Source organism: Mauremys mutica, chromosome 14 (assembly GCF_020497125.1).
Source record: "Mauremys mutica isolate MM-2020 ecotype Southern chromosome 14, ASM2049712v1, whole genome shotgun sequence".
Lineage (NCBI taxonomy): Eukaryota > Metazoa > Chordata > Testudines > Geoemydidae > Mauremys > Mauremys mutica.
The window spans coordinates 37,146,524-37,171,164 of NC_059085.1; the positions used below are offsets into that span (position 1 = coordinate 37,146,524).

Below are 24,641 nucleotides of genomic sequence, written 5' to 3' on the forward strand. Positions count from 1 at the left end.
TCTTTATGGCACCATGGGGAACCGTAAAGATGACTAGGAATACAAACTAACCAAGACAGTAAAGAAGGGAGGCGGCATCCTGCAGTGCCTTTGGAGTTCATGTATTACAGCCACTTTGCCTGGATTCTTTGTTGAGCATTCATTTCCATTTGAGCATAATCAAAGGGTGGCTTGCACCTTTAGCTATGCAGAAATGAGGCTACGTGATGCAGAGGCTTAGTGAATCCTTTCCCCTCTTCTGCATCTGTAGGTCTGAGTTCAATACTGGATTTGAGTCGCAAGTGAAAAAAGTTTAGTTTGTTGGTGACCATGACTAGGGCTGGCTGGAAAAGAACAATTAGGTTTTGCAAAAAGTCTTGAGGTTATGAAATTTGTTTTCATTCTGCATTGAAATTACACAACCTTTTTGGGGGGGATGAGGGTGCAATAAAATGTGTGTGTAAGAGACTCTTACTGCAGAAGACCCAATAGCTCATTGATTAGTGCACTGATGTGGAAAACCCAGTTTAAGTACCTTCTCCAGATCAGACAGAGTAGGGCCTTGAACATATAAATTAATGGAGATATCCTATCTCCTAGAACTGGAAGGGACCTTGAAAGGTCATTGAGTCCAGCCCCCTGCCTTCACTAGCAGGACCAAGTACTAATTTTGCCCCAGATCCCTAAGTGGCCCCCTCCAAGAGTGAACTCTCAACCCTGGGTTTAGCAGGCCAATGCCCAAACCACTGAGCTATCCCTCCTCCCCAACATACATTTCCTATATCCCAGTTTCATGCCCTAACAACCAGACTGTTCGGTCTTGTGGGGTGGATCTTGTTCTCTCTCTGATTTTTAACAGAAACTCAATCATGTGAGAAACCTTCCTGATGAACGTTTATTTGAAACCAAAATGCTTCAGCAAAAAATGTTTCTGCCGTTTCAATGAAATTAGCATTTTTTAACAAAAAAAGATATTTGCATGGCTCTACTCCGACTCAAACAGCAAAAACGATGCATGCCCAGCGCAATGTGCTTTGGAAGATTTATCTGTGGGCAGCTTGCATGGTGCCCCTTTCGGAACATGGACCAAGTGCTTCCTTGCTAGGGTAATCCTTATTCATAGGGCCAGAGTGTGAGCATGCTTGTGCAGGGACTTGGGGAATAAAGAGCCTCATTACACCCTTTTGCTTGCTACCTGGATTGTGGATAGCAACTTGGGGTAAGGAGAGTAGCCGCTGCTACTCATCTTGTGTAGGTGGGTGGAGATTGGAGGTGGAGCCAAGGCTCGACCCCACCTCACTGGCCGGTGCATTTGAGCTGGCACAGAAGGGGAAGTAAGCTGTGCCAGGGAAAGGGCTGCTGCATCTTTCTTCCTTCCTGGATCAAGAGGAAGCTGTAACCACACTGTGACTGAACAATTGTAGAAACAAAGGGCCAAATCCTGGACTCTCTAGTAGTTTGCTATTGAGTCAATGGGAGATTTTGCCTGAGGTCTGAGCTGAATAAAAATTGAATGAGGACTTCCGGATTTGACCCCAAATTACTAATTTCTACACTGGGAAAATATTATTGGACTGAAATTCTAAAGGTGAATTTGGATATAAAAAGACCCAAGATTTTAATTCATTTTAATTCATTCCAATGCTAAATAAATGTCTTACTCATGAGAACTCCATTTCAGAAATAGCATATAACATTCACAAAACATGGTATCCCATTCAGAGATGCTGAAAACGTGAAATTCATCTAAGTCAGTGAGAGTTGCCAGAACTCATAATATACCTGTTTTGGGTCCCTGGGGACAAGATACTTTTATAGGCCAAAGATTAATGCATATCGCTGACCTGTTGTGTGATTTTTCGCAAGTCTCTTTATCTTCTTGTGCCTCAGTTTCCCCTCCTACTGTTTATCTGTCTTGTTTGTTTGCATGTTAGCTCCTCAGGACAAGGACTGTCTGTCTCTTACTAAGATGTCTAGTTCAATGTATAAATGAAATACTTTGATTGGGTCAACCCAAAACCAAAAATATTTCACCAAATTAAATTGAAATGTTGTGTGTTGGGTCAGTTTGATATTAATCTGTGTATGCCTGAGCTGCTGTGGGGCACCATGGAGCTGCAGTTCAGGTGACTCGTGGCCCCATTCTCCCCTATGGGCTGGGCTCCTGAGTGAGATTACATCTTCCATGAAACACCAAGGTATCCCCTCTGATGAACTGTCATGGTGCATCATAGGAGCATTATGATCATGGTGCATCATGGGAGATGTAGTCCAGTGAGGGAGCCCATCCCACTGAAGAGAATGGAGTCATTAGGCAGCCAAACTACAATCCCCATGGTGCAGCAGCTGATGCAGCTACAGTTCAATGTAGATACAGTTGAACCGAGGTGAAATTAAACAATTTGTTTTGTTTTAACAAATTGAAATGAAACAACTTAAAAAAAAAACTATCCAGTTGCTGTCAGTTTATATTGAACTGCCTTAAGATTATTGACTTTATTGTTTGTTCCATGGACTTTTCAAAGGCAGTGAGACATAGATCAGTTATTCAAAGAAATTGAATACATGAAATGTATTGGGAATGTCTAAACATTTCATTACAATGGAAAATATCATAACAAAATGTTTCAACATTTAAAAATCAGTTTTTTTTCAGTGCTTTCCCTTCTGAAAAAAACATTGTCCCAATTTGGGACTCCCTCACTCCCCAAAATACTAGAATTTCCCACAGGATGGAAATTCCTATTTTCAACCAGCTTTATCAAACATCTAGATCTAAAAGTTATACAGCAGGAGACCACAAAAGAAATACATGTCTAGGAAAGAAGTGTTAACTGACAGCAATTAGGTAGTTTAAAGTGTGGGGGGGGAAAGTTTGTTTTGAGCTGCATCTTCCTGCTTGACTTTGGGAAAGACATGTTTAATATAAATCCCACTGCCAATTTACTCTGTTAGTCTCAGGCGGTCTTCTGCTCTCCCCTCACAGTGCTTTCATATTGACCTGCCTTAAGGTTATTGACTTTATTGTTTGTTCCATGGGCTTTTCACAGGCAGTGAGACGGACATCAATTATTCAAAGAAATTTTCTCCCTGACAGTTTTCCCTTGATACTTTAAACTGAAGCAAGAGCTGTCGACATTTTGATTCTCTGTGTCTACACTGGGTTTTTTTATTTCAACATGGGTATTCAGTAATATAATTCAATTATTAATATCTAACTCTTTGGATTTACTGGATTTCTGTAATGTGTGTCATTAATACTAGGGTACGTCTATACTACAAGACTATTTCGAATCTACTTAACTCGAATTTGTGGAATCGACCTTATGAAGGGTGAAAGTGGGTGGCATAAAGCAGGTTTGCATTCATTGCCTGGTAGACAGCCTGTATATTGTAAAGTTGATTTTACAAGTTTGGTGGTGCACACATTAGTATGTGTTCATCACTGAAGCTGTGTACAAGCATGCAGACCACCTGCTTTTTACCATTTGCAGCTGAAATGGATGCTTCAGTCTTTGTTATAGCTTTGAAACAAATTTATTTATGTATATATTTATGTTGAACTATCCAATAATAACAGTAGCCTCTTGGATGAGGAAGGAGAAAAGAGCCAAAAGGGAGAACTAAGAACCAGGATTCAGCACACGTGATGGCAGTTAATGACAAGAAGCAAATCACCAAGGACAAAGGCATAGAGTTTAAATAATAAATACATGGGATGAAATCCTGGCTTCATTGGAGTAAATGGCAAAATGTTCATTGACTTCAGTGGGGCCAGGATTTCACCCAAAGAGGTTGGCAGGAGAATTCTTGTTGGTCTGAGCTGGGGGAGGTTGTGAAGACAGGGATTCTTTCCTTCCTTACCTTTATTTTGAAGAATTAAGACAGTAAAAAGCAAAACCAACTCAATTCCTAAAGGAGAAATTACATACAACTGAAGCAAGAAAAAAGTAAAAAGTCATAGCACTAATAGACATATAACAATAGTGAAGATAAAACATGAGGCTTGCACTATCATTCATTATTCCATGGAGCACTGTCATGGAACATTTTCTCAGAGCCTGCCAAAGAAACACCAGCACTTTTTTTGGTCCTCTTCTCCTTCAGAGTTTCCTTGTCAAGGCTGTGTTTGCCACTGATCACTTTGCTGTCTTTGATCAATATGGGGTACTCCCACTTGGTATCACTTTTTTAGTAAAGCTGCTGATGTGTGCTTTAGAGCAAACGGAGATCTAGGGTCAAGATTCAACAAAGCAAAACAGAGAAGCATGTGACTACGTTCTATTGACTTCAATAGGACTCAAGCATATGTTTAGGTTAATCATGTGCTCAAATGCTTTGCTGAAATGGTGCATAGTCCCCCAGTGCCAAAGATGAAGTTTCAGTGCATTGGCAAATATGATTCCCACCTCTTTCCAGCTTTAGTACAGAAGAATAAGAGAGAAAGTACAGACTCATGTTGTCTTACATAGGAACTTCTCCAATATTTCTTACCCATTGCCAGATCTACCAGAACTATTTTTTTTCTGCTGTCCAGTAATATCTTATCTGGAAGGATCTTGAGAAGTAATGATATAGTGGTTTCCTTGCCATTCAATCAGATGCTTTGTCATTCTCCATCTGTTGTATCTAATATTCATTCCTGTTCCACTTGACTTTCATTTTTGTGGTTGCCGGGTACAATAAGGGATTTGTAATTTTGTTGCTGGCAGAAATGAACATAACAGTCTCATTAGTATTTTTATATATATATATTTTCATATATTTCTCCTATAACATTGATCAGCCTTTTTAAAATAAGACTTTATTTTACTGTCTCAGGAGAGAGAATTTTAAACAAATCACATACTGTATAAAACCCTTGCATCTGTTCTTCAATAAACATTGATTTGATGTGACTCACTAGTAAAGCGTTGCTGATATCCAAGTATTAACAAGTCTGTAGTGACATAACACTTTAGGGTGGGTTTTTCAAAAGTGCTTGAAGGAGTTAAGTACCCAACTTGCTCCCACTGAAAGTTAAAGAGAGTTGAGTGTGTAACATCCTTAGAATCTATTGACTACTTTTTTTTTTTAAGTATGTAATGTATTTAGTACAAGGGACCTTGATCCCTAATTGGGGGCATTTGTGCTACCACAGTATGAATAAGAACTAATGATAACACATTTTAAACTGAGTACAGTTGTTTGACAATGTGTTTGATTTACTTACAGAGCTTTCTACGTGCTCATGCTGGACTTTGGAGAGCTGGAACTTGGTTAGGTTGTAATTGTAAAGATCACTTTATACTTTAGAAGTACAATGGTATTTTAACTTATCTGCCTTTACCTTTGTTTGAATTGCATATCTAGGTAATTATATAAAACTTACCTTTCTGCAGTCAATCAATTATTATTATTATTATTTTTTTACTTTTGATTTACACATTTCTCTCTCCCCTTGCTTAAAAATCTCCTGTCGTAAGCAACGCAAATGTGACAGGAATACAATTTAACAAACATGTAATAGATGCACTGCTGGTTCCCATAAGAGTTTTGGATACCTGACAAATTATAGCTTTCGTTTTTGAAACTCACTTTCTGTACAACTCAGCTAACAAGTCTTTGATTTACTGTGCCGTTAACAAAAATAATTCTTTTTGGACAGCAGTAGAGAACTGGATTAGAACAATTTACTGCTTCATCTTAAAATCTATACAAGGTAACTGTTAAGGAGAAGGGACAGATTTGTGATTAACTGGTCTATAGACCTGCTTTTAAGATATCTTAGTTCATTCCCTATAAGCTATTCTATTAGAGAGCCTTCTCTGAAGAAGTAAACTTGTAATCTCCAATGTTTCAAATGTATGCCAAGGTGGCTTGTAAATCACTTAGTTTCTGGCAGCCATGCTGTACTTGACTGAAAGACAGGAATATTTCCTACTTTAAACCACTGACATTTATTCCTTTATATTGTAAGAGGAAAAAGTGTTGTGCCTTATGCCCATACACAACAGTATTTTCTTGTGGCAGAGAAAGATGGACGTAAATGAGAGGAAGAAAGCTGCGGTGGGATTGGTTTCAGGAAGCTAAGATGAGATTCATTATGAGCCTACTGTCATCGTTTTTAAACAGGCATACAGGGCAGGGTAGGTGACAGCTACAAGTAGAGAAAAAGCTGAAAAGAGAGGTGCAGCATGTTCATAATTGTAGGGCTGCTTGTGCACCTCTTTTTGGACACAACCCGGTACTGTTGTGTGCTCAACAAGCCTCCAGTTCATGTCAGGGTGCAGGACTGGGGTCTCCATCAACTCTCTTAGAAGAGTTGTTTGCATTCTATAGCCCCTTTCATTCAAGGATCTCAAAGCACGCTATAAACACTGGATTAATTAAGCTGTACAGCCTCTCTGAGGTACATTAGTATTATTGCCTTCATTTTACAGATGATTAAACTGAAGAGAGGCTAAGTGGCTTGCCCGGGGTGCCCACTGCAGTGAGTCAGTTATATAGCTGGGAAGAGAACCTAGGGGAGAAATCCTGGCCTGTTAATGTCAATGAGAGTTTTGCTATTGCCTTTCAGTGGAGCCAGGATTTCATCCTGAGGTTTGGTTCTCAGACCTATGCTCTATAAAATGTCACTTCTTCACCACTATAACTGCTGTTGCTATGGGGGGAGCAGTGGGGGGTGGGCATGGGGGGAAGGAGAGGGAAGAGAAAAACAAAACACAAAATACCACCCAGGCAGAAGCACTGATTAGTTAAAATTAGGCACGAAATAGCCTCATTCACTGTGCATTCTGGTTTGCTTTTGGCTTGATTTCTAATCTTGTTTCTTGTAAGAAGAGCACCTACTGTGAATAGCTGTTCTTTAATAATAGAATATTACTTTACTGATTAATATTTGTTGGACACTCAGTCTAATTGGGGTTCTTCACAGCTTCTTTAATTACAATAATTTGAGGTTTTGCTTAAGCAAAATATTTCAGATGAGTTCAGTGATGCTTTGCAATTTAATTGTATGCAGCGAGCACAGCAGATGACTATGGGGAGAGAGGAGAACACAGTCCTTCCTGAACCCAAGACACGTGTTTCTGAATGATAAGATATGTTAGTATTTTTGTTTCTGAATCAAAAGATGTAATACCAAGGATTTACAGGAACTGAGAACTCTGAAGTCTCAGCCTAGGGAATAGATGCAGTGAACAAGATTAACTCTGGAAAAAAAGTAGCTCTATACAGTGCAATTCAAGATGTCAGTATTTACAGGCATATGTCTGATGAAGTGGATTTTAGCCCATGAAAGCTTATGCCCAAATAAATTTGTTAGTCTCTAAGGTGCCACAAGGACTCCTCATTCTTTTTAGTATTTACTTACTAATTGAAATTAGAGAGACAGAATTCAAAGGTCTTGATTGGCAGGCCAGGCCAGTAAAATATCTTTCAGGACTAGCCACTATCATTTCAATTCACTGTACATGATGACACTGAATTACTTTACTGTTTTGGTTAATTGAATTTGTTTTCAGTATGGCTCATTCTAATAGCAAAGAAAAAAGAAATATCTTCAAACACTTGGGAAGAATGAAGGTTTAGCCATTATTCATTTGTTTCTTTTTAGGGTGCCATGCTTAGTCCTAAAGATTTTGGACCACATTTTAATACCAAGATTATTTTATAGATACTTGCTTGTATAACATCCTTGTGGCTTCTGTAGCAACTGTGTACATGGAAAAACAATAGATTTAGTAGAGTATTTATGTATCTTTGGCAGCCTTATAATGGAATGTAGCAACTGGAAATAAGATAGAGGAGCTGTCACTATTTTGACTACCCATCTCTGTCCCAAACACCAGTAAGTGCTTCTGAGATCACTAGTGGTTCATGGATAATTTCCCCCATTTTTATCTATCAACTACCTGTCCTCAATTTTCCCTTCCCTCCTAGGGGGAGTGGTTTAAGAAGAGCATGAATATTCTTAGCCATTTAATGTGTGAGATCCATCAGTAAAGCTTTGAGTTGCTACACTGTACTTTCAGCACAAAGCTCACTTACTCATATTTTGAAACTCTAAACTTTACAATAACAAAGTTTATCCTGAATTATATATTCAACATACTAATTAACATTGTTGAGCTAGAACCTGCAAGGTGCTGGGCACTCTTGCCCTAATCCTAAAAGCACTTCAGCATATGCTTAACACTAAGCATATGAATAAGCCTATAGGCTGAATTATTGTGGGATTCAAACCATAATCTACTAAAACAACAACGTTGTTCCCTCCACACACATTTGTCTTCAGCAGAAAAAAGTTCAGCTTCTGAACTGCTGGTACTTTACAGTAAATAGTAGACATGGAAACTTGATTTTAGAAAGGGTCTGTTCTAACATTTACAAACTAAAACTGATGTTCTGATTTTGCATAATCCTGATTTATTTCAAAGTGTAACGCTTCATGCTTATGAGATGGCTTCACCCTTCCAAACTGAAATTCTTATTTAGGAGATGAAAGTTGGTTTAAATTTAAAATGCTTGTATAATTTATCTGGCCTTATGTTACATATTGCATTATTCCAGAATTCAGTCCCAACCATGAAACATTGATTAGAAAAACAATTTTTGGGGAGCGGGACACTTTAAAATTGTGCAATGCTGCACATAATCAGAACCCCAATCATTTTCAAATAGAAGCTCCTATAAAAATTGAAGCACTCGAATAATTTTAAATTGCTTTACACTGTGCAAGCACAGAACCCCAATCACTTCCAGACTGAAGCGCTTATGAAAAAAATGAAGTGCTCCAGTAATTTTAAATTACTATGTACATGGAAAAGTGCCTTTAAATTATTGGATACTCGAACATAAAAAAACCTCTTATAGAACAAGTCCAAGTCAGTTGAGCAGATTTACTTGGTCTTGTGATTCAAAATGTACCAAACTCATTAAAAAACTGAACACAACAAACAAATGAACTTATCATCACTATTTTTAATGTGTGTTAGGACATCCCATGAGCAAATATAAACCCAACAGGAGGAATTCCAAAAGAAGACTGTCCCTTCTCACTGAGGTCAGGTAAAGTAAACACAGAGTCAGTCTTCCATGGGTGAAAATTTCTTGGAAAATTGTTGTCCTTGCCTCTGATTAAAGAGAGGCCCCAAACAAAACCCCGATAGTGAATCTGATCTGAGCGTTGTTTCTCTGTAATGGGCAGGACAGAAGCTTGACTATGAGTGCTTTCAAAGTGGGAGTCTGAAATCCAGATCTGAATCTGAACTCTCCCAATCGTTCCGAGCATTCAGACCCATATTAGATACAGGTTCAGGCTGCAAACCCAGATCCAAACCATAGGTTTTCCTGCTGTCCACATCTTCAGTTTTGATCACAGCATTTGGGGTCATCTTTTTTTCTAAAAAAAATAAAATAAAGCAAACTCGATAAATATGAAGGACGATGGAATCTGACACATTCCAAAAAACTTCTGTGGATAGTATAGCGTTTTTAAATATGGGGGTTCACAACAATTTTTCAAGTTCCACAAAATTTTGCTGCCTTTTAATTTAAGCCATCATTTCCCAAAAGAAATGTACTGTGGTGATTGGGGTTGGGTTAAACCTTGTTAAAGCTGATGGGCATTTATTTAGGATAAATGTAAGGTCATGTATATGCTACAGTGCCATAGTGACAGAAGGGAGTCTTCCGTCTCTGTAGGAGCTCCACCTCCCTCAGTAGCTAGGTCAATGAAACACTCTCTCTCTCGTTGATCTAGCAGCATCTACACCAGAGGTTAGGTAGACATAGCTATGACACTCAAAGTTGTGCATTTTTCCCTCCCCTGAGTACCGTAGCTATGTCGACCTAACTTAAGTGTGGGCAAGGCATAAGAAGGAGTTAAGCTACTTTTTGGAGTAAGATAAGTGAAATAATAGGAGCCACCACACAAAACACAACCCACATGCAAGGCCGGTCAAAAACTGAGCTATGTGGATAGAAGGGGTTAATTGGTTGTTATTTGATGGAGCTGTATGTGTGCCTGAGCCAAAGCAGCCAGGAACAGATGGAGAGAGCCAGAAAAGGACTCAAGGCATTGCCCTGAGAGAGAACCTATCGAGAGAGAGCGAGAGAGCTTTTTGGGCAGATTGCTGCCTGGAAAGAGGCTTGGAACTAAGAACAGAGAAGCTGCCTACTATTTGTTGGATTCCTACTGTTTTAAGGTAACCAGGAATGTGGGTAAATTCAGTATTATGTCAAAGCAAAGCCTGATTCCATCATCTGTTTCTCCACCTAACAGAAACGAACCACAAGACCCTAAATATTGGTTAACTGCCAGGATTAAAAGGGCTAAGGTGTTCTGTTAGCTTAATACTACTCTTTTCTATGCAAACATTAAGCTTGTTGGGAAACATCCTTGACTGGTGTAAATTAATGATGCAATGACAATTTAAACCTGAGGATCTGCCCCCTGATGTATTAGTAACTCTTGCCTGAGTCCTCAGTTGGCCAGGGAATAAAATGTTTAAAATCAAAGCATCAGCTCGCTAGGGCTCAGATTTTCCTACAGCTGATGTGTGTCAGTTGACATTTCAGGCAGTGGTTGTTCCCTCCTTTATTTCTACCCCCACACAAATAAAAATAATAATAATAATAAAAAGGTGTTTTAAATGACAGTGAACACATTTTAAGGAAAGAATATAGTCACTGTTTGCCTGGGGGGAAGTGTGTTCTGCAGTGTAATCACAAGGAAATAGAAATTAAAGGCCTGAGTCAAAACCCATGGTAGTCAATGGACAGACTAGCCTGGAATTCAGGCCCTCATCACCAAATCCTGAAGCTTATGTTCATGTGAGTACTTCCATTGACTTGAATTGGAATATGTGCATAAGTAAAGATACACACGTCCTGCAGCACTGGGGCCTTATTTGATCATATTAAAAAACTGGCACATTCATAAAAGTGTTCAGACTTGCATTTCCCTGAATTTTTGATATGTGCACGTGTAGTAATATTCTATTTTAAAAAGAAAACACCCTCAAAGTATTTTCCAACTAAGATTCACTGGTTGTATCTATTGCCAATGAGTGAAAAGAAATAGTGATTTCAATAAGATGTCACTAAAGCATGTTCAAATATTCAGTCAAATCCCATTCTCAATATATGAAAAATTTCTTTCTGACTCCTAATGTATTTAGGGTCAATAGTAGTATCTTCATACATAAAATATTTCATTCAGCTTTTAAAAGGCAAGTAATTATAGGAGAGAGGTTATAGACCAAGGTCTTGGTTTCATATAATTTGTGTTCTAATTAATTTACCAGATATAGGTTTTGCTTCTGCTCCTATGTGTTGATCTTTAATAGTTATCGTGTTCCTAGAACTAATGGGTTTTATTTCTTTGTAAAGGTCATTCTTGATGTAATGTCACTGTTAACAGAGGAAGCCTGTAAGCTTTAGAGAGTTTGCTATGTTGTGATGTGCACAGAAATGTTCTGTTACTTGCTGTCTTTCCCCCGGGACATAATTTTTCTAGAGACAGAAGAACTGGCAAAAAGAATTTAGCTTTTTTAGTTGTTCTCTCTTGTCTTATTTCCAAAAAGGTCACATTTCTTGATGAAGCCTAACACCTGAAAAGGACTGTGCTTTATGAATACATGTGCAAGGCCTGGTTAGTTCCATAAACTGTGATAAGGTGTATTTATTTAGGGGCAGATTTTTCAGCTGGTATATAAATCAGCCTAGGTCTGTTGAAGTCATTGAAGATATGCTGATTACCAACTGAGGGTACCTATAATAAGTTAAAGATACCAAACTTTTGTGAATGGAAAAACAACTTCTTTTTTTAAAAAAGGCCCAGTATTGACCAATATTAAAATTATTAATTTAAACATTTTTCATTATAAACAGTTTTGGAATTGGATTTTTGACTAATATAAATTATACCATGAGTCTTCTGAATCTACCAGATACTGATTCTACAAATTAAGGAAATGCAATTTCCTCCCCTCCCCGTTCTCTTTAAGCATCTGGTTTTTCTACACTGGTTATTTCAGAGTTGACCGATTATCATAGTTTTAGTGAAAAATAAGATAACTTTATGTAGTTCTTGATCATTCATCTGGGTTCACTGAGGTCAGTAGTTACTTCTTGTGATAGACACACACAGAAAGAAGGAGCATAAAAGGACTGCAATTAATTTATCATGACTGCAGAGTAATTATGCAGGCCAGCACAGCGAGTTGATTTCACATGTTTTATAGAAGAAATTGTAAAAATGTGTCCCTCAAATAAAGGTGAGCAGACAAGTAACAACAAATCTACTTTCCTTTTCCCTTCTATGACTTAGCTGGTATGTTTTGTGAGTTGATCAGCAGCTAGATAATGTGTCCAAGTATATTGTACTGTCTAGCATAGCTGGCTCTAATCCCAGTTACCTCAATAGATGATTCCCAAATAGAGGCTCCTGTTAACTAGTGTTTGGAAAGGGCACCATCTGCATGCTAACTGTGAGGTTGCCCACTATCTTGTGAGTTAAGGTCGGCATGAACTGTGAGGTCCCTGATACATATTTTCAGCAATACTTCATTAATTTCAGAGTTCAGTTCCCCTTCCTCTATAAAGGGCATGGTACATTGTAGTTCCCACTGAGTTAGCATGAGAAACTTCCAAGACTCAGCTAGCTTGCTGAAATATGATTCATGCCCTTACCTTGACCAACAAGCCCCCAATAGCTAGTGCATTCATCCATTTCTTTATCTCTTGGTGATGATAAAGAGAACAAAGCTTTTCGCAGTCCACCTCATATGAGAGTAATTCCTTTTGTCTGAAGATTTACCATGCCCTTGCTAAAGAATAATATATAAAGCAGCTGCACTGATCATGAGCACATAAACTGGACCAAGACAATACAAAGATTGTTGCTGCAGATTAAAAGAACACACTGTGGTCTTGCTCCCGATGAAGCCAATAAGAAAAGTCCCACCAATTTAAGTGAGAGTAGGTTTATGCCCTATCTCTTCACAGACGATGGCATGCTCCAGTAGTCTAATCATACAATTTTAAAATGCCTTCTAATTGACTCAATGTTATGGAAGTATAATTAAAATTATGCATGAAGGGCCAAATTCTTCCCAGACATAGGGACATGTGACTCTCACTAAAGCCAGTGAGAGTTCAGAACAAAATGTGTCACTAATTTATGTAATTAAGAGAACTGCCACTTCAATTATACCTGGTACAGTAGTTAATGTATAATATTATAGAACATTAATAATATGTTTGCATTGGCATCAATGTACAAAATGTTAGTTATTTATATACTTTCAATGGCAAAAAAGAACCTAGTTGATCTAGGTCACTTGTTAACCAATGGCCTGTCAATAGGCCTGAAATGAAAAATTTTGAGTTCTAGTAGTTCACAGAAGTGTTTTGATTGCACTTGTAAAACTAAAAAAAAGTGCCTCTTTTGTTTGAATAGTAAACCTTCTCCCTGACTTTCATGTGATGTTTAATCTTTTGGTTGAACCCCAGCTTTTTGTATTTAGTGAAATTATGAAACTGAATATTAAACCATTAAACACTTTTTATGCCTGTACTAGAACAGGTTATTTTTGCCACTAGATATCATTGCAAGTCACATTTTTTCCCCTGCCATAAGATACTATATTAATTCCACTGGGAATAATTTGTGGCAAGATAATACAGGTAATTTAATCTAATTATTATAACAAAGCTCAAATTAACACAGATACTTATGCTGAAGATTATGAGCTATATTTATTATTCTACAGAGTTCATGAGCCCCATTGAATGGAATCTACCCTGGGGGTTTCAATAGGTTTTGGATTGGGCCTTGTGAAATATTCTTTATGAAATATTTTGGGGGCTCAACTCCTGATTTTTTTGAATGCTTGGGGCTCACAATACTGCTCTTGTCTTTACTATAGCAAATGAATCCACGTGTGATCTTTTAAAAGTATATTTTAGCAAGTTTTTGTTTTGGTTTTAGCTTCCCGGTGCAGTATACCCGAAAGACAGATGTACAATGTTATACCAAGCTAAGTTTTGTGATCTAGTTATAATTGCTGTGTGTTATAACATTGTGGAATGTAAAGAAAGCAAGAGATGGAAGGTTATACCTTTTTGATAACGATCATGTTGTTGTTGGGAAATTATACATATATCATATTCAGTATAGTTGCAAAAAATTTCATCTGAAAGTGCTATCTGGTGTAGGAAATATGACTTTAATTTTTTTTTCTATAATAGGTTCTGCCACATCAATATTTTTCTGTATGGAATATCCACTTGCATGGGGAAAAGTAATTATGAAGTGGCATAACTATGTTTAAGAATTTCTTAAATTTTTTTTATAGAGATTAAAATTTTCACTCATCCAAGTGTTTTTCATGGAGCCATAACTACTGGAAAACAGTATGAAACTGTCTGGTTCATTAGATGATAAATAACTAAAATGTTCAATATAAACAGACCTTGAAACAGGCTATTGTTGCAATACGGTTTAGGTTTGGCTAGTTCCATACACTGCAATTTAATAAGAAGGGAAGTTTGACTTTCAGTGTGTCTTATTTATGACTCTTGCGCTGGTGCAGTAGTGCTACAGAATGGCTCATTTGCATTATTCTGTTGCCTGTAAACTATATTTATTGTGCAACCTTCTCTGTATAGGCTAACCCATTGCAATCTCATTCTGCTGGTGTATGGGTTTGTCACAGAATGTGTTACCACCTTTCATAATACAAATAAAATTATTTGGGGCCAGACTCCACATGTTGAGTAGTATTTTACTCACTGAGTAGACTCATTCACTGATGATGAGGGCCCTTTACCAGATCCATCTGTAAAATGGGGATAATGATATTGACTGACCTCCTTTTAAAGTGCTTTGAGCTGTACTGATGAAAAGCACTGTATAAGAGCTAGGTGGTATTACTAGTATCAGTTGATTTATTTTAATGGGACTACTTATGGAGAAAAGTACTACTCATCATGAGTATCCAGAATCCTGCCCTTTGTTACTAGCCCCTGAGGATATCTAATTAATATGGGTGATAATTTTGGTATGGATGTAAGAGTTTGAGCAATATATAAAGGCTAATCCTGATTCTTTTTGCAAAAACTGCTTGGCAATGTTGTAGCAAAACTTACACTCAAGCCTTAGCCCAGAGTTTCTTAACTATACCTATGTATCAAACTAAGACCTTAGTTATACCAGCCTGCTGAACATCAGTTGACTTCAGTGGCAGCTTTTTAGGTGCCCAGCACTTTTGAAGATTTGTCATCCTCGGATCGATGGACTACCAAGACTTTTGAAGATCAGTCCATTTATTTAGGAGCCTATGCTTAGGCCCCTAATTTTATAAATTTTGACCTAAAATTCCAGACTTGTTATAAGCGATCTGCTAGCATGGACTCCGGGGTCCTATTGGGACTTGCATGGATATAGGGTCCACATGAAAAGTCTGGTTCTGATGCTGGTTTAACAGCCATATTTACTTAAACTTGAGAAGCAAAGCACCTGCCTGTTCAAAACCACTTACCAGTAAATCACTTCTTAAATAATCAAATGAACAAGATTTCCCATATTGGGGAAGATACACGTTTTATTCAATGTGTGATACAACTCTCATAATAAACATTCCTTCTTTTATGAGCCTTTCCTTTTGAAAGTTCTTTGTTAGATAGTCCCCCTAAAGACTTTGTCATATTCTGATTCCAGTTAATGGAAGTCTACCACAGTCATACTTCTTCGTGACAAGAGAGTTGAATTCATTTGAGCCAATAAAGTCACTCTAATTTGCATTTTCATAACCCACCCTTCAGTACTCCAAGTGTGATTTTCATTTTTAGGACAGAACTATGCAGTAAATGGATGTGCAGGCCCTTTAAAAGGATATTTATCATCCTTGAAGAATCTTATTGCCAAATCTTAATAGCATTTCTTACAAAAATGACTTGAATTCGCGATCAGATTCAGAGGTAGAGCTGTAGAGGTTGTGAATAGACTTTTGTGAACCATCTCATGATTTTAAAAAAAAGAGGTTAACTCCTATTTTTTCTCTTTCTCACAGACTCACTCACTCACCTTCTCCCCCCATATTTAAAAAAGAAAAAAAAACATACCACACACAATCCACCAATATCAGAGGGGTAGCCGTGTTAGTCTGGTTCTGTAGAAGCAGCAAAGAATCCTGTGGCACCTTATAGACTAACAGACGTTTTGCAGCATGAGCTTTCGTGGGTGAATACCCACTTCTTCAGATGCAAGTCTGAAGAAGTGGGTATTCACCCACGAAAGCTCATGCTGCAAAACGTCTGTTAGTCTATAAGGTGCCACAGGAATCCACCAATAGGATAGAATTCCGAAAAACAGCATTGCATTTCTTTTAGCCTACATAGGAAAGTTTGGTGGTGCTGTGATAATGAAGTATAAATCAGTGCATAGTTTTACAGTATTATAATACCTTTGTTAATGACACCAATTTCAGGCTGGATGCTGCAACCTTTTAGATCATTTCCTTCTCTGTCAGTTGCTGTAAAAACACTCAGAGGACATACAAAAATGTCTGTCAAGTAGCCTATATATGGGTAGGTGAAACAATTGTTTGAGGATCTGCTACTTGAAGTCTGTGTCAAAAATCCCATTGTCCAGTCTGATTCAGAATAAGACCCTTAATTCATAAGACTATTTCCCTTATTCCGTTATGGTAACCATCTGTGACAATTTAATGCAACTATTTCCCTGATCCAAAATGCTATGGGTGAAATCAATGAAGTCAATGGAAAGACTCCCACTGACATCAGTGGGGCCAGGATTCACCCTCCTTCTGTAGAATGCTGTCAGGCCATGCTACTTATTGCTATTATACCCACATTATTTTTCTCCAATAATAAATCCTCTTACTAAATATTTCTGCAGGAAAGGGAGATGTAATAAAACAGAAAAAATCATAATGTCACTATATAAATCCATGGTTTGCCCACACCTTGAATACTGCATGCCGTTCTGGTCACCCCATCTCAAAATAGATATATTTGAAATAGAAAAGGTACAGAGAAGAGCAACGCAAATTATTAGGGGTATGGAACAGCTTCTATATGAGGAGAGATTAAAAAGACTGTGACTATTCAGCTTGGAAAAGAGGCAGCTCAGGGGGGAAACACGATAGAAGTCAATATTGGTGTAGAGAAAGTAAATAAGGAAGTGTTATTCATAACACAAGAACCAAGGGTTACCCAATGAAATTAATTGGCCTCTATTTGCCAGAAGCTGGGAACGGACAACAGGGGATGAATCACTTGATGATGACCTGTTCTGTTCATTCCCCCTGAAGCACCTGGCATTGGCCACTGTCAGAAGTCAGGATACTGGGCTAGATGGACCATTAGTCTGACCCAGTATGGCCATTCTTATGATGAGGCCCTATTTTTGAAGCACCTGTGGAAGGAAAGGGTCTTTAGATTTGGCGTAGCTATTTATCCAGGATTTCAATTTGTGTAACAACATATTCTTCCCTGATTTTTTCATCCTGAGATTAACTCAGTGTTACCAACTCTCGCAGTCTGAAGTTTTTGTTCTCACTCCTCAGGCCCTGGGATCATAGTATGATGAGAGAATATATGCAAGAACCTCAGCTTTAATTTTTTAAAAACAAAACACAACAGGTTTCTAGCTCTCATGATTCCAGAGGAAATCCTGAAAAAAAAAACAAGCTGAGTGTACCTCAGACCTTAAAACAAAACAAATAGCAAAAGAAAATAAAACCTAAAATTGTATAATTTTCTAATCACATGATGTCTTTGGGCCTAACTCCTGATTTTTTGAGCTCTGGAGGTTGGCAATACTGTCACTTACGCCTGATTCTCTTTTCCTGTAACTTTATAGGGTTTAATGGTGATTTCTTAGTGTTACAATTGCTCGCGTGGAACCAGGGATAGAATTTGGACCTCCAATTTTAGAATATTGTAATCCTAATAATCTGAGATTTCTTTGTATCGATATTGGATACAGTTCACCCTAGCCTATGCACGGACTCTACCCCACTTACGCCCTGTTTGGATATGCCTCGTGTGAGTCTTCTGCGTAAGGATGAATTTTCACCCCATAAGAACAATGTGAGATGTAATTGGCATTCTGAGGGCTATGGTTTTTATAATAGGGACTTGATCTATTACATATCAGGCTGACAAATATTCGAGAAGGATTACAGTTGAACTGGTGGAGAACATCACTTCCAAATCTGGGATATGGCTGATCTGATCTGCATGGAATTCCTGTACAACAAGCAGAGAGATCTGATGGCTTGAAAATCTCATTTTATGTTCTATTTGGGAGCTTGTTTTAGAGACTAACTTTCCATCAATTGCCGAGAGGCAGAGAAATCCTGTTTTGAGATGGGGTCACGTACAAAGGGTTTCAGTTCAAGTTTCTCATGAATATCTGCTGCGGGAGAGGTATAAAAACTGTCAGAACAGTTTTGCTTAAATGCAGTTTTGGTGAAAAATGCTGTTTTGTTGTTTCACGGGGATGTATCAGTTTCCACAGCACTTTCCCTGGGAAGGATTTTGGGGTCTGAGAGACTTTGTACTGAGCAGTTACAGCCATGGCCTGGGATGGCCCTCATTCAGAGCAGAGTATTTCATCCTAGCTCAATCTGAATCTGGCAGAGTATAGACATTAACCTGGGCCTCCCATGTCCCAGGGCAGTACCCTAGCCACCATGTTCACCAAAACATTAGAAAGGTAAGTTTCCCGCCCCCCACCCCTCTGTCCCAGTGTGGAATGGACATTCATTTCAGAGCCTCAAAATCTGCTGCAAGATGGAATTGTTATCCTCTGGTCAGCTCTGATTAAAAGAAAAAAAAGTGCAATCCCCTTCTGCTTTCCATTCCATGGTTCTTGTGCAAGCATGAGATCAACCATGACCTCTAGAATATGTTTGCTGTTTTATTAAGATGTTTAGTAGGCCTAATACCACCATTGGGAGCACAGCTTTATCTACTGACCTTATGACCAAGCTTACATAGGAGCTAGCTGAACCAGTGACATTTACTTATAAAGACCAGTAGTAAGTTTGCATAGACAAATTGTCAGGATATTAAAAATTGCCTCTTGAATCTTCACATTTTTATTAAGAAGTAAATTACACAACCAAACCCTCTCACCTGGTGCATGTCAGTCCATGGGATCTCTGGGGCTGTGTGATTGAACCCTTCAGTTTGCTTTGCAGGGAACAGTTCACTTCCAAATTGATTTAAGTTATGAGCAAATGGTGTTTAGTGCAGAATTGTTCAATCATTGAAGGCTGCAGATACTATTTTTCTCAGTAAAAGGATGGAAGACTGACCCCTTCTCAGTTATAGAATAGTGTACTTTAAGCTTCAAGAAGCTCATTGGCTAAAATAAAAAGCATTTTAGCATGTGCTTAATAAGGGAGGATCAAAAAGGAAGAATTCCATTTCGTAAAAAATCTTGAGATTTCAACGTTTAATTAGTTCAGTATGGGGACAAAACCATGTTTTGAAATTTTCATTCTAGGTGAGTGCCCTAACCACCATGCTATTGGCTATTTTGGGGTAGGTGCCTCTCTTGTTTTGACCAGTAATTCTATCCTCGACCTAAGAAACTGATGTATTTCAGCAAAAACTTTTGGTTTTGATGGATTTGGTAAAAATATTTTGCCAAAAAATTCTCAACCAGCTTAAGTGCTTTGCTAAACAGGATGGGTTTGCTGAATTGGGGGCATATATGCCCTTTAATTTGTAAGTATGAACAGCATTTGTGTACCTTCACAATGTTTAAAAATCTCCTATGTGCAAAATAAAATATTTTCTTTGGGAGAAGATACCTATAAACATTCAGATGCCAGTTCTACTTTCTTTAAACAGTTAATGATCCATGAAGCTTTTTTTAGCACACACACAGTTATGAATTCTGTACACTGCTGAAATTTAGAATATGTTCTGCTTTAAACAATATTCTCTTTTGCTTTCAACACAGATCTGTACTTGGTTTATTTTTTTGCCAGGGCTTTTCAAAGTGAAGACCTTTAGCAGAAAAATTTTAAGAAGATAGACATTTAGTTCAATAGAAGAATTTTCTTGGCGTGAAAAAATAAATTTACAAGAAGGACTGTGCTTCTAAGAGATAATTAATAAAAACCTTCCATGTGATGACAAACTTGACATCTTGTCTAATGTCTGGAAGAGAAGAAAGTGTTTGGAATTGCACAGCTAGAATAAAATGTTCCATTTCACAGCAAGGCCAGGCCTGCATTTTATAATTATTTCAGAGAGTAAAGGTCACATTCTGTTTGCTAAGTTGACATTACACGAGTCCTGTATACTAGACTTTCAGAAGTGAACTCATGGCATATTTAGATCATCCTGATTTCACAGCCAACACGCATTATCTGAAATTACTGACCTAAATGGTATCCAGATCAGTTTTCCAATCCTAATCTATGTTTTCCAAGGCTACAAACTAGAATTTAAGATTCCAGAGGCTAGGCGATCAAGCTATGATTTACTGCCTTTTTTATATCCACTGTCATGTATTTTTTTAGCAGCAAAGTCATGTTCGTAATTAATTTTATCTTTTTCATTGAAATGTATGTACTTTATGGGCTATTCTGCCAAACTGGGTTGGTTTTGCAACACTGTGTAGTTCACTGTTTGTGTCTTGATACGGGAGTATAGGAAGGAGTGGCAAATTTTATTCTGCACTAATTTATGCTGTGTGGAATCGTGTGTCAACTAGGCCTAATTTTTAAAAATACACTGTTGCAGCTCTGTGCAGAAAATGCATATGCAAATATATGCCACCAGACAATGATCATCAAGCAGGATCAAACCTGAGACCTCTGGAGCTTAATGCACAAGTCTCTACTGCATGAGCTAAAAGACACATTTCTATTAGCCATGGCTGTAGCAGGCTTATCAATCTCTAGCTGATCTAGGTGCCGCTACGTGTGACACTTTATCTGCATCAAGCTGGCATGGGTTACATGCTTCATTCTCATGCACTATTACTGTGGATTTGCATCCAGATGGAGTAGCTGCACATGCAAATGGCTGGTTACATGCATATCTGGCCATTTCTGTGCATTAAATAACTAGTTTGCAATTTTGAGTGTAGGCTTTGAAAATCTGGACTTTACTGTGTGAGTCCTTGGTACAGAAGGACATTGGAGGGCAGAGTGAGGCACTGTGGGACAATGGAGTTATGCTGATTTACACCTGAGGATCTTGCCCTTTGTTTGAAGGTTGCTGTTTAAGAGAAGAAAGGGAAGCAGCAATAGTATGGGAGACATGACAATCTTGCAAAGTGGCTTAGATTCTGCTTGCTTGCGCTCTCTTTCTCTTGGTTTCTTACTTGAACAAACGGGTAAATGCGGTGCATGTCATGAAGGATGAGAAATGTGCCCATCTGCCACATTTGCACTCTGCCAATTCGATTGCCACGAAACGTTCTGGCTATAGCACACAGTGTCTGTTCATGTCTAGCTGGCCTTTTACAGCAAGTGTTTATGTGAAATAGACTGCCCGAGAATCAGTTTCAATAAGAGCAACTGATATAAGAGCAGGTGGGATGCTGTCCTCCCTGTGCTTTGAAAGACTGAGTAATATAAAGCCAACAATGACTCTGTAGTGCACCAGGTTTTTCTGTATGGAAAGAAAACCTGGGTAGCATTTTGATTCTTTGACAAGAGCAAACAAGGGCTGGCTAAGCAGGGAGCATGCTAGCCTAAGAATGATCATAATAATCACTTGTCCTCTGAAAAGAGAAACATGGCAAAGAGGTTTATTGAACAAAGGTAGCACTGAAGGTGCTACGCTAGAGGACCTTTTCTTAGCCTATAGGGAGGAGGTTTATTTGCAGGAATAGTGTTACATCACTGAAAATGATGAGCTCCTCTCTCATTGGCATGTCAAGCATTGTAGGTAGCAACTGAGTGTAAGGGCCCTTTCATGTGGGGATTGCATGTCAACCTTTACCTTTTTGTATTAATGGAAGTCAAACTTATCATTTTCTCTTTGGTTACTCTGTATCCCTTCTCTGGTCTTCCTTTGGGTGTCCAACTGGAGACATTTTAGGCATCTGTTTAAACTAATGAGAGTTGTAAGTGATCTGCATCTCTGAAAATCAGGACCAGAGGAAACCCCCAAAATGAGGCCCCAAAACAAGGAAATGCATTTTAAAATTTGGGTGCTTATATTTGGGTATGGAAAAGTCAATGTATCCTCCCTGCTACATTGGATCTGACTCTTTTTTTATTTTTATTTATTTATTTTGTGTGTGCTTCATTTAACCCTTAAACTTTCTGTGCCTTTTTTTCTTCTCCACTCTTTCTCTGATTTTCCTACCTGCTCCTCCGCCATTTAAAACCCACCAAAGAAAATAGTCTTTCAGCTTGTTGTCTCTGTTCAGTGATAGAGTACAAATCTTCCAAAACAGAGATTGGCATTGTACCTATTCCCAACCAATTTTATTTTGCTTTTAACCTCCCTCCCTTGGCCAGATGTTCTTGTGGTGACAGGGTGCTTTGGTGATCAGATACTAACAGTGACACAAGCTGTATTTAACTTTAGCCTTCAGATCCAACTACAGAATGATGTACACATTCCATTTTCAGTCTACTGGGGTAAACAACTTTTTGATTATGGGGAAACCAGACAAACTGTAGCTTTGTGGCGGTGGGGAATTGACATTTTCCATCTGCTGCCAGAGTTTAATACAAAGGAAACTTTTGTGACGTGAAACTTTGCCCTTGAACAAAAGACGACTTCACTAGCTCAGAGATTTACTAAAGTAACCTAAGCTTATAGGCCTTGCTTCAGCAAATAACTTAAGCATACTCCAGCCCTATTTATACGTGCTTATGTCCCATGACTTCAGAAGGACTTAAGAACACGCTTAACTTTAAGCAGCTACTTAAGTGCGTTTCTGAATTGAGTATAATTAATCTTAGGTACATCTGCACAATGTGGGCCTGGGGCAATGTGGCTGGTGGCTCAGGCTAACTGTCCACGTATATACCACAGGGGTTGGGCAGTCTTGTATTCAGGCAGCTAGGCCATGCCGCCACACTGCTATTTTCAGTATACTAGCTTGAGCAGGGCTAGTGCATGTCTGTTTACCAAACTGGGCATTACCACACCAGCTGCAGTGTAGCTGTATCTTTAGACATATTATTTTTTTGCAACCTCTATATATCTGCCTGTGTATATGCTGATTGAAACTTCTCGCGCAAAGCAATGGTTAGAAAGTTTTAAAGGGAAGCTGTGATGGGCTGGATGTGTCGGTGTTTTTTTTTTTTTTAAATGAACATTGAGTCCAAACTTGCTACCATTCATGAAAGCAAAGAAGATTGGTGAGCAAGTGGATATTAAAAGTCCATTTCCTCTATTTCCTCAGGTGCTGTTGCTTGTATTTGCAGAAGATTTAGAATGCATCCCTGGATTCCAGCAAAAGGTTTTTCATATTGAACAGCCATCTGAATTCACAGAGGACCAGCCAATTCTGAACTGTAAGAAATGTAATTTTCATATGTCATTTTTGCAAAAATCTGTATTAACCACAGTCTGTGTTTTCGTATCACACTGAATTTATCAGAGAGCTCTTCCTCCTTATGACATGATTCCAGGCATAGCTTCCACCTGGGTACTACAATAGCTCCTCCCCTCCTCTTAAAATCCTTTATTTATACAGATTTTGAACTTTGCTATGAATTAGGGTTGGCAAAATTCTGCATGTTTATCTGTTGGGGTTTGAATATTTACATGGACGCTTAGGATCATCCTCTGATTTTATGAATGAGTCACCTCCTGCATTTCTTTGCCCTTCCTGCTGTATCAGTACTTGACCGTACACAAGGATCTTGACTTGCATTTCAGTATAAATTCATTCTTCCTCCCTGGTGTGCATCCATTCGAGGAGCCTGACCCAAAGCCCATTGAAATCAACGAGAGTCTTTCCATAAAATTCAGTAGATGTTGGATCAGGCCTGAGTTTCAAAAAGTTATTACCATCTCTTCTGTGATCTAAGCAGTTGATCTGGGTGGTCTAGTCCCTTTTCCAATGGACAGGTGTCGACATCACAAAAACAACCACCAGAGCTGAGCTGGCGTTGATTCTTTGCACCATACACTCTACGCAGACAGGTCAAACATTGAATGGGCCATGGAGATTTAACTCTTCTTTCAACCCTAGAGTTTGTCTTTCCAGGTACATTAATGATGCAATGTTGCAAAAGGTGCGCTGCTATTGTTCATTTATGTATTGAGACCTGTTCTGAGGATTTGAGACTTCAAGGCTGTCAATCTAATATGGTACCTAATGTGAGCTTTAAATATTGATTAAAAAAATTGCATTTTCCCCACATAATTCATGTTATTTAGTAGCCTTTTCATTTGATCACATTTGGTTCAACAGCTGAAATTAACAGTTCATATGTAATAACAGTTATGTGAAAGTAAGATTCAGAGTTTAGATAAAAAATAAAAAGCGATAAAATTCAATTTAAGGAATACCTTTTCCCTCTCAATCCCCTACTTATTTAAGATTATATTGTGAGTGAAAGTATTTGCTCTGTTTATATCAAACCTCAGATACATGTGTAGTTAGATGTTTGGCTGTGTGTGTGTGTGTGTGTTCTCCCTGTGTGCTGTCC

General features: G+C 38.3%; 1 protein-coding gene across 2 annotated transcripts in view; it reads left to right on the plus strand.

Annotated features, from left to right (window-relative positions):
* CDH13 (cadherin 13) overlaps nt 1–24,641 on the plus strand; it is a 745,597-nt gene that overhangs the window by 104,827 nt on the left and 616,129 nt on the right. For both annotated transcript variants that reach the window (XM_044987232.1, XM_044987229.1), the window contains exon 2: nt 23,387–23,498. In XM_044987232.1, coding sequence (XP_044843167.1) covers nt 23,387–23,498 — 112 coding nt within the window. The remainder of the gene's footprint in view (nt 1–23,386; nt 23,499–24,641) is intronic.